The sequence below is a fragment of the Vigna umbellata genome, chromosome 3, assembly GCF_029865625.1.
Source record: "Vigna umbellata cultivar VRB3 chromosome 3, Vumbellata_1.0, whole genome shotgun sequence".
NCBI classification, from domain to species: Eukaryota; Viridiplantae; Streptophyta; class Magnoliopsida; order Fabales; family Fabaceae; genus Vigna; species Vigna umbellata.
In genome coordinates, this window is record NC_142167.1 from 7,898,593 (window position 1) to 7,915,697 (window position 17,105).

At 30.7% G+C, this 17,105-nt stretch overlaps 1 protein-coding gene and 1 long non-coding RNA gene across 3 annotated transcripts; both read right to left on the bottom strand.

Moving 5' to 3' along the window:
• Positions 1-4,553: 4,553 nt before the first annotated feature.
• Positions 4,554-6,286, bottom strand: LOC124824267 (uncharacterized). Of its 2 annotated transcripts, none has more exons than XR_007027704.2 (2): positions 5,587-6,286; positions 4,554-5,359 (listed from the first exon to the last, which is right to left on the bottom strand). It is a non-coding gene; the product is annotated as an uncharacterized LOC124824267 (long non-coding RNA). The 2 variants fall into 2 exon arrangements; XR_015784847.1 differs by having other exon boundaries at positions 5,455-6,286.
• Positions 6,287-8,866: 2,580 nt separating this feature from the next.
• LOC148201538 (immune-associated nucleotide-binding protein 9-like) lies at positions 8,867-11,450 on the bottom strand. The gene is made up of 6 exons (XM_088109778.1): positions 11,312-11,450; positions 10,890-11,099; positions 10,101-10,369; positions 9,537-9,701; positions 9,353-9,448; positions 8,867-9,224 (listed from the first exon to the last, which is right to left on the bottom strand). The coding sequence occupies exons 2-6, from the start codon at positions 11,080-11,082 to the stop codon at positions 9,045-9,047; spliced, it is 903 nt and encodes a 300-aa protein (XP_087965904.1). The 5' UTR covers positions 11,083-11,099; positions 11,312-11,450; the 3' UTR covers positions 8,867-9,044.
• Positions 11,451-17,105: the final 5,655 nt, after the last annotated feature.

Consider the following 17,105-nt stretch of genomic DNA (forward strand, 5'->3'; position numbering starts at 1 on the left):
AAAGCTAAGAATGATGAAATTTAACAACTTAAAAAACTACGAAAGAAAGATAACTAAATTGAGAGTAAAGCAACTTAAAATGACTAAATTAAGAGTAAACAACTTAAAAAGGTTAGGTAAAGCTTGAAATGATTGAGAGAAAAGAATATTCATACTTGTAAAAAAAATATTTCTAAAGAGTATTTTATTTTAATGTAGACTTAAATAAATGGGAACATTATCCATGATAGTTACACTTAATAATTACTATAGATTATTATTTTAGTATGGTCATGGGTGGATGTATATGAGCATTCATAATAGTTATGTGACATCTAAGAACTTAGAAAATAGAGCATTAGAGTTGATAGGTGTTTTAAAATAACGAGACTGATTATTTTATTTTAAAATAATTGAATAATATAAATAAAATGTTCTAAACTCTATTTCATTACTTCAAACACTATCTATCTCTTTAAAACTCTTTCTCCTTGTTTTCTCTCACATATCTCTAAGCACTACTACAAAAAAGTGTATAGATAGCGTTTTTTTATCATAGATAACGTTTTTTAAGCGCTATCTATGACCGCACTATCTATTAATAGATAACGCTTCTAAAAAAAGTGTTATCTATTGGTGTCTGACAATAGATAGCGTTTTTTTAAGAAATCGCTATCTATTGCTGTCAGACAATAAATAACGCTTATTTGAACAAGCGCTATTTATTGATCTAAATTTTTTTTAAAAAAATAATAATTTTTCAATAAAATATTTTAAAAAATTCAAAAAAATATAAAATATTAGTTTTATTATGTACAAACTTGTACTTGTGTTATATTGAATGTCAGTAAAAAAATTGAAAGCAAAAAAAAACTTGAATAGAAGTAAAGATAAACCAAATGTTACATTTATAAATCAAACAAGAAATAATCATTACAGGCTCATTACTATATCTCTTCAATGGAAATAACAAAATAATTAACAAATTGTAGAACCGCTGTTTAGAAAATCCACTATCAACAACATAGACAATTCCCTGCATGATTAGAAAAATAAGAAATCAGGAGGAGGATTCATCTCTAACACGTTGACATAATCAAACTTATTGTGAATGGGATGTTACCTCTAATGTAAGTGACATTTCTGCTATATTAGTTAATTAATTATAGATAACGTTTTTTTTTAAAAAGCGCTATCTATTATCATAGGTATAGATAGCGCTTATTTAAAAAAGTGGTATCTATTATTCTGCACATTCATAGATAGCGCTTATTTAAAAAAGCGTTATCTATTCAGCGCCATCTATAGCTAATTCTGTAGTAGTGAAGATTTCTCATCATTTGATCATTTGTTTAATGATCAAGAAGTTCCTAAGACATCACAACTAAGTTATCTCCACCTCTAGCCGATTAATTTTAAGAATAGGATAAGTAAGTTTATACCTGTGTTTATGTTCATTCTCAGTTTGTGATTCTGTCCAAGAATCTTCCCTTGTATATAGCCTTTCTATTTTTCCTTTGATTCTTAGTTAAATTGAGGTCTTAAGAACTCTTTTCGATCATTTTTCGGTGTTTCGTAAGTTCCTTTAGAAATTCCTGGTGTTTCAAGCAATCAGTGGAACATTCTTAGAGTCGGGCAATTTCTTATGAGGTAAGGGAAGCTAGACCTTGTTTTATATTATTTTAGTGGTTTGAATTTAGTATCTTTATGTACAATAAGTTGTATTGCATGTATTAGAAGTGATTGTTCTAGTAATGTTTGAGTTTGAATGATGATCAATGTTTGTTGGATGATTTAATGCCTGGTACTATGTGAAATTTATGTTGATATTATTATGTTAGTGTGTAATGAAGTTATATTGATGTTAAAAATTGAATTCAGAATGTTTGGGGAAAATAGTGATCAAATCATTAGTTGGTCAAGGTTAGAAAGAGGAGTTTTGATGGGTGAGTTTGAGTAATAGGGGCTGTTGAGAGGGAACTACTATCTTGGGACTGTTATGAAGTAATTTAAGACTTGTTAGAGATGTTAGTGGATTAAAATTTGTTATGGAATAAAAGGAGTAGTGATTTGTTGAAGTTTTAGGGTGTTTTTAGTGTAAAAATGGGGTTTTGAGTAGTGAGATTTTGAAGTAATGAGTGTAAACAATTTTGGGTAGTTTAGATGTTGATATGAGACCTATTAGGACTTGTCTAAGCGGTTAAATGAGAAATATTTGGTGTAGAATAGTTGGTGTCATCTTGGGGTGAGTTCTTAGGTGTTTTTATTCTAAATTGAGGTTTTACATGGTGAGGTTTTCAAATAGAAGGGCTAAGAGTAATTGAGGTTTTGAGGTGTGCTAGCAAGTGTATTTAAATTTGGTTATGCAATAATTGGTGGATTGATATAGGTGTGGGGAAAGTGTTCAAAGTTATAATAATTGTTTTGGCCATAGTTTTTGGTTTTAATAAATTATGTTAATAACATAATAGATTAAAATAGAAACTACAGTCTAATAGATTATGTTAATAACATAATAGATTAAAACATAAACTATAGTCTAATAGATTATGTTAATAACATAATAGATTAAAACAGAAACTACAGTATAATAGATTATGTTAATAACATAATAGATTAAAACATAAACTACAGTCTAATAGATTATGTTAATAACATAATAGATTAAAATAGAAACTACAGTCTAATCGATTATGTTAGTAACATAATAGATTAAAATGAGCAGTTTTTGTCTGTTTTGCTTTATGTGAATTCTGACTTGTCCTAACATATTTGATTACCAATCTAATAGATTATTTCTACCAGTAAAGTGAAATTTTGACTAATCTAAACTAAATTCACTAGTACGTATATGATCTATATTTTTCATTGTTCTTTTATGATCTTAAACAATATTATCATCAATTTTATATGTTGGTATGCAATGTAAAAGCGAATAGATATGTATATGGTTTATATGTGAATGAAAATGATGGAGAGGGGGTTCCAAGGAGGAAATTCTTATGGATGGTTCTTGAGTGTTCAGTGTATGAATGTATGGAATTAAGTGTTGGTGTTTATCCCGACACTCTAATGATCATTCATTTTCAAGTAGAGAAGGATGAGGCATGTTGTGAGAGTAGCAGGAGGTTCTTGTCTAGGGACTTTACCTTGGCCAAAGACACTTGAAAGGACTAACCTTGTATTGTAGCTTGGATTAAGCCAACAATAGTTCAACATTCATACTTTATCCGGATAAGTCAAGTCTAGTTGTATTTAAGGGTGCTATATGTGTGATTACATATGTATATTGAAATGGCTTTTGTGTGATGTATTCAATGTTTTAAGATAATTCGGTTTACTCTAGCTTACGCTTTTACTTGTGTTTTGTTGTATGTTACTGTGTTTCTTGCTTTGATATGATCATTCGGTAGGTGTGAGCAGATGATGATGATGAGACTTCTTTGGAGCATGCGTTAGATGGAGAAGTTGTTGATGTTTAGTAGCATTAGTTAGTTGTCTTGTATATAGTTTTGGTTAATGATGTTGTAAATAAAATTTTAAATTTATAATTATGTATATGACGGTAAATAACTTTATTTTTAAGCTTTTGTTGATTTTTCTTGTTATATTATGTGATGGATCTTATACAGTTTTATACTATATTTTGGGATGATCAATATGATTTGTTTGTAAAGTGTAAGAACATTTTTATTTATCACCCATGGATATGAGATTAGATATGATTAGCTTGAAAAGAGTTTAAAAACATTATTATAAGTGATAATATATTAAAATGTATATCAGCGTATATAGTTAATCTAAAAATTTGGGTTAAGATATGACAACGGACTCTTGATCATAATAAATAGTGATCAACCTCAGTCTCATCCTTTGAACATTATTACAAGCATATTCACAAGCGGAAATTCTATTATTCTTTTAGCCACCAGATTGTTGTGAGGTGACATGGTTTTTGTGGCTTTTATCGGTAAGCAATAAAATGTGACCATGCTCATCTCTGCAAAAACTTCTTATCTGCCTTTGCTCAATTCCATCTTTGTTAACCTACAAGCTATTTATTTTAACGTTTCTCCACCAAGAATACCTGCTAAAACTAAGCCATCAGGCTTCAATGCCAATATAGACTTCTCATATATTAAAAAGAAAAGTTTAAATCCTCGGATGATTCTCGTATTTGTATGAGAATCTCAAGTGAGTCCTCATACTGTCTCAATTGGATTTATATATTTGTAAAATATCTCAATTTGATCCAAATATTTGTAAAATTGAACCAATTTTGTCTTAACCGTCAGGTTGTCAAAAACGACATTAAAATGTGCTGAGATGGATATGCTAAGGTGGATATTTTATTAAAAAAATATGCTGTGAGTGATAACATGAAATTTAGTAAATTAAAAGAAAATTTGAAAAATTATGCAATTTGGAACCTCCACACGACGTTCCTCTTATTTTTATCACTTCTTCTCTTACTTCTTCATCATTGTTTCATATAACTCAAACAGGAATCCATAGCCATAAATCTTGTTTTATCCTTCGACGCTAACCACTCCTTCACTCGCTTCTACGATAAATTGAAGAAATATTGAAAGCATATTATTTTCTTGAAGAAAAGTGTACAATCTGTTTCCATGGAGCCTGCCACAGGGAAGCCGGCCTTACTCAGAAATGTTTTGACACAGTTACTCATCATCGGCCTTCTCATTGTCATCGTAAGATTTGCTTACATCATCATCCTCGCTGGAGAGTCATTCACCCTCGGCGACTTCTGCTTCTTCTCCTCGGAGGTTCGCTCCGCCTCCGTTGCCGTGGCGGCACCCGAGCGCTAAGCCAGCAAGGATTGGATCACCAACGTTCGGTTTTATTCATCTGTGTTCCAGGAAATCAGCCAGTTCATCCCAAGCCTGGGAACTTCACGATCATCCATCACCGCAACCTCTATGGCTGCTCCGTTTGCAGCAACCACCCACAGCCACCCCGAACCAGGACCCTAAAACGCATAAAAACCCAAAATTTCTCAAAATATAATCCTCAATTCCAGAGACATTCCAGAGACGAATCTTGTATCGCAGCCATCAACCTTAATCAAACCACAAGAACGTGGGAAACCCAATTTCAAATGGAATGAAACCCTACATCTAATGTTGTAGAAGAAATCAGATGATCGAACAGAAAAACCCCCAAATCTTCAAGAACAACTGAAACCCTAATCGCAATCTTAGAAGAGGAAGAGGATTGCGTCGTGAATCAAAACCTCCAGAACAAGAAATCAAAATCATCCACCAAAACGCCTCGCCGCACCACACCACAAGAAAGGAGGAACTCTACCAGGACCAACGTAGAAAGAAAGAAAGGAAGCCTCCCCGAGTCGCGTCATCGCCTACCAACAAAAAAAGAGGGGAATTCATGTTTATTGAATTCAGCATATATCACAATTTCAAAATCTTGCAATTCAATCCATCTAAATTTTACAACCCAAGTCAAGGATAACTGTAATTCATGCACCCAAAACCTTGTGCAACATCATATATCGAGAGCGGGAGCAAAACCACTTTCGGGTGGATGGATACTCAAAGGATGTTATCGCTACTATATCGAGAATAATACCGTTTTTGTGGGCATTTTCGCGCAAAAGGAATGGTTTTGGAGAAAATTATCTCATCCTCCAGAATCTGAGACAGAGTGTAAGTTTTCCCCAAATCATTCATACCACTGTTTAGAGTGGGCAATAATATTTCGTAATACCTAAAGCCTCTCCGGTTAAGCAAGGTGGGTAAATGTTCAACGTTTGGTCGAGCGACAATGCGAAACTGAAGGCTTATTCTTTTATCATCTTTCGTAAAGAAGGTCGATTGCAAAGTATGGATGGTTGCTCTTACATCAAAGACATGGGGTGTATGTATCCATGGAAGAAGGAAATGAATGCCTGGATTTAGGCAAAAAGTGGACTTAGATAGCCCTTAAAGACTACAGCAGTATGACCGAGGTCTACCGTGTAAACGGTGGAAGCAATGCCGGCGGTTGTCACCAGCCCAACCGTTTGGATGTTTCTAGAAAGTTTGGTTGGAAGGGAAGAAAGAAATTTAAGCAGAGTAGCCATGATGTTGTAGGAGAAGGAGATTCGGAGAAGAAAACCACGGTATAGAAGAAAGGGACTCGAAGAAGAAAACGCCGGGGAAGGAAACAGGACTCTCCGGGAAAGAAACAGGGCACCGGGGAAGATGAAAAGGAAGGAAATGGAGGGGCTTTTTATACGGGAAAAACCCTAAAAACACAAAACCAATTTTAAAAGTTGTTTTTCCTTCGTTCAGCACACCGTACAAAACAAAATTTGTCTGTTGTAATAAATTACATCTTTTAAAATTAAAATAAAAGTAATCAACATAATAAAAATAATAATAATTATTTATTTTTATTATTATTATTTTAAAATATTATAGTAAACTAAATATTTATTAATTTTTAATTTAGAAAACAAAATATTTAACAAAAAATTGTTCACCCAGTTAACATATATTAATTTTTAAGATAACCAATTATTTTTACATAACTTATTATTATTATTTAATATCTGTTAATTAGATAACTTATTCTAATATTCTAACATAATTTAATATATTTTAAAATCTAATTTATTAAACTAAAACAAAAGGTTATTGAGTTCATTTTTTCGTTCCATTTTCTACTTAAAAAAAGGTGTTTTCTTCTCATTTATTTAGGTGAGTAAGTCATTCTACGTTTCTCTTTGCTTTTTTAAAAAGCTAGAGAATTTACTTAGATAAAACTGCATACATTTCGAAACCACAGAATAAACATATCATAATTTTATGGAATAACTTTTATTCAGCGTTCATTCTAATAGCCTCGTTAAAAGAACTTGTATTTTTAACTCGCACATTACGCTTCGATTTTTTCAGAACCGAAGCGTATCAAAATGCGGTGACAATTTTGTAATTTTCAAACCGTTATATGTCTTGGTTGTTAAGCAATCGATGTCTAAACGGAATACTGCCTCGGTTGGCAGAATGAACCGAGATATATACCTCAGGTGAAAGAGATATTGCCTCGATTGGTAGATGGACCGAAGCATATAAGGCTTTCTATTAAGACTTGGGCTTGGACCGTGCAAATCTTCAAGCCAAGAAAACCTAGCACCTCTCCCATTTCCCTTTTATTTTTATTGCTTCTCTCTCTTCTCTACGCTCCAATCTCGCTGCTGCCTGCTCTAAGTGCCCCTACCGCTGCCCCGCTGTTGCCGGGAGCTACCACCACCTCGTCCTTTGCGACGACTTGAGCCCAGCTTCCACCTCACCTGCCAGTGCGTCGCCTCTGGAGTGAAGAGCAAGCGGTGGTTGTTGGCGATGGCTGTTGGCGGTGAAAAATCTCAGATCTCAGATCTATAGATCTGAAGGCCCGACTTCCACCCCTAAAGACCCCTCTTCCATCCCTAATGTCCACAACAAGTTCCAGAAGCTCACCCGCATCGTCTCCAAAGTTGATGCCTCTTCGCAGATTCGCACCTAGGGAAGTGTCGTTCGCAACCTCACTCAGCTCTACCCCAGAAGCCAACTCTTCGAGAGAGAAACGTCGTTGTGCCACGTCTTCGTCGAGGCCAGTCGTCGGAGCCGTCGTTGCTCACGTTGGAGGAAGTCGCGCCATGTACGATGGTTCGGCGGCTACCTTTGCTACCCTAAGGTAATCTCCCTTGGTTTTTGCTTAAGGATTCAACTCCTTTGTTGGTGATTGGAGATGAACAGAGATGCGTGAAGGCTTAATTTCATTATCTCATTTGGTTGTTGGCTCCATTTTACGTAGGTGAAGAAGGAGCAGAGCACGAGCATTCTAGCATGTTTTGTTAGGGAGGAATTGAAGGAGAAAGTGATGTTTTCCTCTCTGGATATGGCTTTTGTGGTGTGTTCCATGTAGTGTAGGTTGAAGGGGGATGAACTTACTAAGCAAAAACTGTTTCTTTTTCTTTTTTGTGTTATATGATTTTGTTATGTTATGAAAGGATCTGAATATGATTCTAGCCTGGGTATGAGTTTTAAAGTTTATTATTTCTATGATATTTTCCTCTCTTTTCTGGTTGTGGGATAGAAGACTATCTTCAAATTTCTATGGAGTCGAGACTAAAAGATGATGCAACAGAGAAAATGACAATAAGCTAATGTTAATCAAGTTCGTGGAAGGTGGATCTGTTAATGACCTGATGTTTAAAAAAAAAACCTTCTACTGCCTCGATTCACCAGAACCCAAAACCAAAAGTCTCCCCTCTACCGCTTCGATTTCATTTTAACCGAGACAAAACATACATCTTTTTGATTCGGTTTTTGCCTCGTCAGTATATACCTCGATTGTAGAACCGGTACGAATAGGCGAAAATAACTATTGTTTTTTCCTTTACTGCACTAGTGTTAGAAATAAACATATTTAATCAATAGTGATGGAACTTCTTAATCCATTATAAAAATCTATTTAAGAAAAAGAAAATATATATATATATATATATATATATATATATATATATAAATTGTACCTTATACAAGTTGTTTTTTAATATTTAGTTGGACTTAAAGTCTATTTAAGCAGTAAATGTTTTACTATATCTAAATATATTTGAATTATTGAATTATATTATATTTTTATGATTTTTTTTGTATTTGAATTAAATTTTATATAAATTTGAATTAGAAAAAATTATAATTTATTATTAAGATTGAAAAAAAAAACTATAATTATGATTCATTTAATCTATTAACTCAGATGGGTATCAAATTTTTAAACTTATTAATAAATAAATTAAGTTGAATTGATTTATTAAGTGATGAACTCATAATAATAAATTAAACGAGATTAAATCAAATAACTGATTTTGTTACATAAGGAAAATAAAAATAAAATATAATTGAAACATAATTTAATTTACATAAGGAATACAATAATAAATATATACATAGTAAATATATACAAAGAGTATCCCAACATATTTACACAAATACAAACACTCACACACTCACACACTCACAGCGATAAAGGTAAAATAGAAATATTTGAATGTATCATAATTAGAGAACGGCACATCTCTTACTATTTGCCTCATTAAGATCCCATCTCAGTTTTTGAATTTCTTTATTCGATGAATATTGGAATGATTTATAATTTTCCTCAGCTGCAAGTCTGGCACTCCTTTCTTCTTCTAACAATTGTCTAAGCTTGCCAAGTTCTTCATCCAACTTTGATTTCATCTATATATTAAAATAAAAAATATTAATTCAAAAATAGAAGAAATAAAATTAATAAAGTGATAACATGTTTATAAACTTCAACTAGTTATTCAAAACCAAACGAGATGATATAATGTATAGTAATATACTTCACGAGCCATTCGTTCAAGCATCATATCATATCTTCTTTGTAGACGTTTTTTCATTCTAGTTGTTTCTGCCTTTTCAGTTTCAGTTGCTCTCTCCTGCAATATCATGTGATAAATATTATATATTATTTATAAAAATCTTAATATTCCAAAAATACTTTCAATATTTATGAAAATTCATCACCTTCAATCTTTTGAATATTTCATTTGTAAAAGGTTGTCCTCCATTTTTTAATACAACTGCATCTACAAAACTAAGAAGTTTTTGAACTTGTTTCCTTTGCTCCTTTTTATCAGTACTTCTATTATTGAAAAGTACTTTTCGATTGTCACATGAAACGATTATATCCTACAAAAATATTCAACATCCATTTAATCATCAAAATTTTATATTTAATTGTAAATTTAGAACACAAATAAGTCTGTACTTCAACATATTAGATACATCATTAGTTTAATACAAGAAAGGTACAATGCTATGTGTTTATTTAATATAAAAGTATAGTTTAAAATAATGTATACACACTTTAAGAAATAAATATTATATTAATCTATAGTTCCTTTAATGCTAATATGTGTTTTTTCTCTCAATTCGATCAACAATACAAGTTTATCTGATACATTAATGAAAAAATAATAAGCATGTTAAATGCTAAATATGTTTATCTATTATATATTACAAGTATAAAACATTATTATACACAAAATAAATATACATATAGTAGTGAAGGTGATGATAATGAGAAACCTGGAGAGTTTTTTCCCGTTGATTAGCTAAGTAATCTTCAAATGTCTGTCCATCAGCTTTTAAGTCATCTTTTCCAGTAAAGACTATGATCATGTAGTCAACAATTTTTTCTCCAAATAAAGTTTTCAAAGTAAGAAAAGTAGCATGTTCTTCTTCTGTGAAACGATTTCTACAAGAATATACTAAAATGACAGCATGAATTCCATCTTTAGCCATATCAATACATTTCATTATTTCATCTCCGACTTCTTTAGTTCCATCAAATAGTCCTACAAAATTTTGTTAAGTTTTAGATTCATAATTAAAAATGTTCATATTCTTCTAGATATGATTATTTGTTATTTTAGTCTCAGTAATTATTTTTCTATTTTTATCTTCACACTAAAAATACAAAAAATACAAGTTATATATGTTTTTTATTGCTTTTTTTTTTTCACACAATGCAATTGGAAATAAGTACATTTTGCAAGGACACACATACATATGAAAATAATATGTTTACAAGTAAACTTCATCGTTATGTCACAACATGAAAAATAATTATTCAATTTAGAAGGATGGAAAAAACATTTTTGCTAATGAAATATTATAACAAGAACCAAAACATGTAATAATAAATTTTGAAAAGATAAAATATTAGGAGAGTTTAAAACTCATGCACATTTAAAAAATCTTGAATTTGTGTTTAAGTTTTAAATTTGCATATGATAAAATTAGAAGGAGCAAATACATAGACTTAAATTAAATTTATAATCATATAGTGAATGATAATGTATTATTATTCTTCACCTGGAGTATCAATAATATTAATAATTTGTCCATCATTTGTAGTAGTTTGCTTCATTTCAGAAATCCGTGTTACACCAGAGGCACCTGTCCTTGACTTGAAATGTGTTTCTCCAAGAATATTATTTCCTGTCGCACTCTTTCCATTACCAGTACGTCCAACTAAAACTAGTGTCTTTTCCTTAATTTGTGCCATTATAGTAAATTTGGAAACTGTAAGAAAAAAAATATTCTAAATAAAAAAATATACAAACAAAATACACAAGGATTTTATAGAAAATAAATATTGCGAAACATTTATATTCAAATAATATCTATAAGTGTGATTTAAATCAACCATTAGTTATGGTATGATAAAGAAAGAAACAATTCTACGATAAAAATAATTTTGTTATCAATAAAAACATGAATTAATGATGACTTGCCTGTAAATATGTTGAAGAAATATGTGAATATGTGATATAAATCACAAATTTAGAAAAATAAGATGAAAAAGATAGAATGTATTTCAAAGGCTCTTTCTGGTTTCAATGATATGATGACTTGAACTTTGTAACATTAAAGTCCTTTTATATTTGCACTAGAAACAAACTTCACATAGAAAACATTTATACAAAAAGCCAAGCATCTCATAAAATAAAATCAAAGTGTGTTTGAGAGTAACAAGAAAATAATAATCCGAAAGTTAATACACCAAAAAAGGAATAAATTGGACAAACTTAAATGGTAGGTTAGAATAAAAATAATATAAAATTCATAAGATTAAGTAGCCCCTTGATTAATATAAATATAGAGAATATTAAGTGGTTCCAAATTATAAATATAGGTTAATGTTAAACTTGTATCATTTTCTCATATATTTTCCCATTTCTTTTTCAAATCCTTTTGGTGGTTTACTTTTTTTTTTTCATTATACATTTATTAACAATTTTAGGAGTTATTACCAACTCAAGTTTAGGATTCGTTATTGATTTTCGTTGTACACTATTCATTAAAAATGTTGGAAAAATATCAAAGATAGATTTCTTTGGTGATTTTGTTTATTAAAACTTTGTTTGAAAAATAATAAAGATAAGGTAGACTTTGTAACATCCTTCATAAAAAAACTAAGAGTAACATTAACCAATAAAGGAATAATCACAATATGCAAAGCTTAGAAAGATGAAATTTAACAACTTAAGAAACTAAAGATGACTAGATTGAGAGTGAGGCAACTTAAAATGACTAAATTGAGAGTAAACAAATTAAAAAGATTAGGTAAAGCTTGCAATGATTATGAGAAAAGAATATTCTTACTTGTAAAAAATAATTACTAACATATAACATGAAATATATTTAAAGAGTATTGTTTTTAATGTAGACTTAAATAAATTGAAATATAATCCATGATAGTTACACTTGATCATTACTATATAATATTATTTTTGAATGGTCATGGATGGATTTATATCATCATAGTTAGAGTTATAATTACTAAAGAGACTCGTTCATGTGACACACTAATTAATATGATTTGTTTGTAAAGAGTGGAAAGAACATTTCTATGTGATATCTCCAATTGATATATTGAGATTAAACATGATTAGCTTGAAAAAAGTTTAAAAGCATTATATTATAAGTGATAATATGGAGATGTTATAAGAAAATTATTTGTCTATCTTTTAAAATTTAAGACTGAAGATGAAAGTTAATGATGCTTCTAACATCTTTCCTTTTAAATAACTAGATTATTTATTTAATTTATCTTTATTTTAAACTTAAAATTTATAAAAAACTTAAATAACTAGATTATTAATTGATATTTTAAAAGTTCTACACATTAAAACTTTCATGTTTTATCCATATTAAAGTCTGAACATAAAAAAAATAAATCAATTAATATTTAAAATTGAGTATAATGAAATAAAAATATTTTTATCTCAAGTCTGTTAAGTATAATTTTTAAGATATTTTTATTTCAGTATGTTAAGTATAATCATTAAGATTAATCATCGTATTTTTAAGGTGTTGTTTGTTTTGCATATTAGAGCTTTGTCACAAGTATCGAAAAGAGAAAAAGAGAAAAAAAATATTTAAATTATTTTAAACTCGATTATTAAAGAATGTGAACCTATTAATGGAAAAAAAGTAATAAAAAATGATAATTAAGGAAGGACATTCAACTATAATTTGTAAGATAATAATTAAAAAAAAAACTCTATAAAAATCTATCTTGTCCATTTTCTCTTATTGATTTCTTTCTTGGTTTCTTTTTACCATATTTCTTTCCCTTCTTCATCATCTTTATTTTCTTACCATATTCTCTTTCTTTATCCTCTTGAGTTTGATATTTAGAAGATAAGAGAGAGTTAAATTAAGCCTTTGTTATATTAATTTTGATAATTTTTATGCATTTATTTAATCTTATATTTATTTTTGAGCCATGTACTATATTATTCCATTATTTTCTATTCTATTATTTAATTTAGTTCTTTATATGTGTTGAAGTTGAATGTGGATGCATGTTTTTGCATACATAATTGCATTATTTCATTTATTTAATCTTACATTGCCTTTAGATTACTTTCTTGGTTTCTAGTTATTTATTATAAAATAATTATTTTAGGAGCATAAAATATAGTTTCAAAGAAATACGAAGGACAAACATTAAAATTGGAATTAAAAAGACAAGCAAGAGGAATCGAAAGAGTGATTATTGTTGGGCTGATGAAAATATTACGTTTTAAAAAATCCTACATCGCCTAAGATAAGCTAGAGAGTGGACATTAGTGACTATATAATGAACTCTAAGTGTATGTTGTTTCTTTTCCCAAATCAACGAAACTTTACACATTTGTTTGATTTTTATTATATTATTGTAATAGGTTGTTGTAAGGTTAGAGTTATTTTGTGCTTTGGAGAGTATGTGTACTATAGGTAAAAGGACATGAGAGAATGATATATGTCAGAATCCATTTAAAAATCCACTAAAAACCCCCAAATAGTAGAAAACAAGTGTCAAGGAAGGGGGTCTGAAAATCAGAAAGTGGAAAACAAGTGGCTGTAGGAGAGTGGACGTTCGTTTTGGTGACGACAGTAGTTAATGCCAAATTTCACATGTTGTGCCACTTCTCTGCATGCTTACCTTCTCCTCCAAATCTCTGAACCATTTTCTCCTACTTCGCTCTAAAACCTTCATCTTCTCTATAAGAAATTCTCATCTTTTCTTTCTCTGATCATCACTCAGGCACCATTTCCACTCTTTCGGTGTCAAGGGCTTTCGATTGAACCGATCGGTTTATGAATCTGAGTTGGTAAGTTCTTCTCTTCACTCAACTGTGTGATTTCCTGGACATGCAAAACCAAGTTCTGGTTTCATGTGTTGATCACTATTCTAAAAATGAGTGGTTCTGATAGTGTTTTGGTTTTACTTGGTTTAGTTTTGGAAATTGTTGAGCGTTGATGGTAGAAGGACTTATAGAGGTGAACCAATAACCATATCTGGAAGCGTTCGGTCACGTAAGAGGTAAGGGAAGCTTATTTAATTTAATTTTATTCTTTCTTGGAATGATGGCATGTTTGTGTGAATATTGGATGAATATGAAGTATGATTGTTACTATGTTTTGGCGGTATGAATGTATGAAGATAAATGATGAGGAATGTATTAATAAGAGTATGAATTCTAAGTCTGTATTTCTATGTGAAAATTTATGTTCGTCACTGAAGGTGATTGACCGTTCGGTTTTCTTATGGACTCGGTTGTAACTGAATTCTTTCATTTAGAAAGAATTTTAGTTGAGGACAAATGTCTTCGTTTTGTAATATTTGTACATGAGCGTTTGACCAAGGGTAGTCGTTCCTTGGTATTCGGTTGTAAACTTAAGTATATCTATATGTATTTGTATATTTCGTTCGTTCTTGAAAACTATTTAAATGGTATCTTATTATATTATCAAGCCTTTCTTCTATAAGTTTAGTAGTGCTCGGTCTTACACCAAGTGCTCGTACTAAGTGGTGCTCAGTCTTAAACCAAGCGCTCGACCTTGATTCTTTAATTTAATTTTTAAATAAGAGCATTCGGCCAAAACCAATAGCGTTCGGTCTCTACAGTGCTCGGTCTTCGACTAACACTTGTTCTCCTTTATGTTAAACTCATAAATAAGTTAAGTATTTATAGCGTTCGGTTTCTTCATATAATTCCGTCACTTATTATTACTAGTTGTCCTACAGTATCAGTTTCTATGGTGTTCGACCTAGAGTCTTAGTACTCGGCCTAGGCTTATTGGCGTTCGGTCTAAACTCTCATGAGTCAGTTCATTAAATTGGCTCACCTTGTAAATAACGTTCGATTCTATTATTCTCTGGGAAGTATCATTGTATTCGATCCCTTTCACAACTCGTGAGTAACCCTCTCAATTTGATTATGTTTTGAGTTGGGGACATCTCGGTCTCACTCCAAGTGTTCGGTCTTGTTCTGGATTAAAAACTAACGTTCGATATTTGGTATCTTTATTCAAATTGGTTCAGTAGAGGTTTTAATAATGAAAGATGATGGAATATGATATGGATGAAATGACTTTGATTATGAACGAGTATTCCGGGGAGGAATATCTCATGAATGTATATTAGAATTGGTAAAGTATGAATGTGGGCATGCTAAGCTGGCGGTTCATCCTGATATTCCGTGATTACTCTTCTCACGTAGAGAAGGGTAAGTCATGTGTGGGAATGACAGGAGGTCCTAGTCCTTATGGTTAATTTGGACGGAACGGACTAACCTCGGGTGGCAGCTGTTGAGGGTATCCTAGTTACTACATCACCCGGGTGGCACGAACGTCGTAACTATACAAAAATTCATACAGCCCGGACAGTCAGAGTCTAGTATTAGGCTTTGCATGAAAGAGTTAATGAGTTATCTTGTTTAAATTGATTGAGTGAAATATATGTTGATAATTGAATTAAATTACATAAGCTTACCCTATTTCCTGTCTTGTTCATTTTGTGCATTCGGTGGTTGTCCTTCTGTTGCAATGATCATCCGTGTGGATGTGAGCAGAAGGAGAAGAGTTGTTGGAAGAAGTATTGGAAGATGCGACGGAAGTGAAGACTGAACCTTAAAGATGTTCGGTTTGTTATTAGTTTACCTTTGGTAAGACCGTTCGGGATAAGTTATTTTGTACACCGTTCAGTCTAGTAGTAGCTAGCGTACGTTGTTAAATCCCTTGTTATTTATGTAAGGCCGTTCGGCCAAAATTGTATCTCGTTCTGGGTAGAACTGATCTGTAGTATTATTAACATGTGATGACTCTCGTATATGGTTTTACACTGTATTTTTGGGATGTTACAATCTATATGTTGTAAAAAATTTCAGATAGTATTATTCTCAAGTTGTCATTAAATAATGATTGTGGTTTTCTCTGAACTTGAAAATTCCATTTATATTTTGTGTATCCTTATGTTAATCTTATCTCTATCTAAGTAGGGTGATTTTATAGAGTAATGACGATAATGTTCTTTATCAGTGATGCAATTTTTCAAACAATTACGAATAGAAAAATGTGAAGAACATTTTTTTTTAACTTTTACATGGATTTGACAATTTACTAAGGATATAAAAGGAATATAACAAAGGATCCAAAATGGACTTTTGATTGAAAATAAATCACACAAATATAAAGAAAAACAAAAGAAAAGAGGATTGAATTTTCAAAAATCATTTCCATGAATGTATTATGTTGACAAAACGTAATAAATCTCTCACACACTTAAATCTTTGAAAGAAACTTGATGTGGTTTGAAAATATTTGGGTCAATGAGAGACAATTCCTCTTGACAAAGTATTATATGATTTTTTTTCTCTCTGCTAGAGGATATGGGAAGGATGTTAGTTAGAAGGCAGAATTTGTTTTTTGGTATTTTTTTTTGTTTTTGTTTGGAAAAAAAACTTTTTATTGGCATTTATGAAATTCACGAAAACTTAAATTTATATACATTGTTTTCCTTAGAATATTAGTGATTATGGATAGACAAACGTAAAAAACATTTATATTAAAAAAAATTATATGGATTTGATCAAATTTATCAAAGAGATATATATGTAAAGAAGATAATACAGGAATCAAAAGAAACTTTTGATTGAAAACAAATTAGAAAAAGAAAATGATTATTGACTTGTGTTTTATTTTCATTCTCAAAATTTTTGTAAATATCATTTGATGACTTATCTTAAATGATGTTTT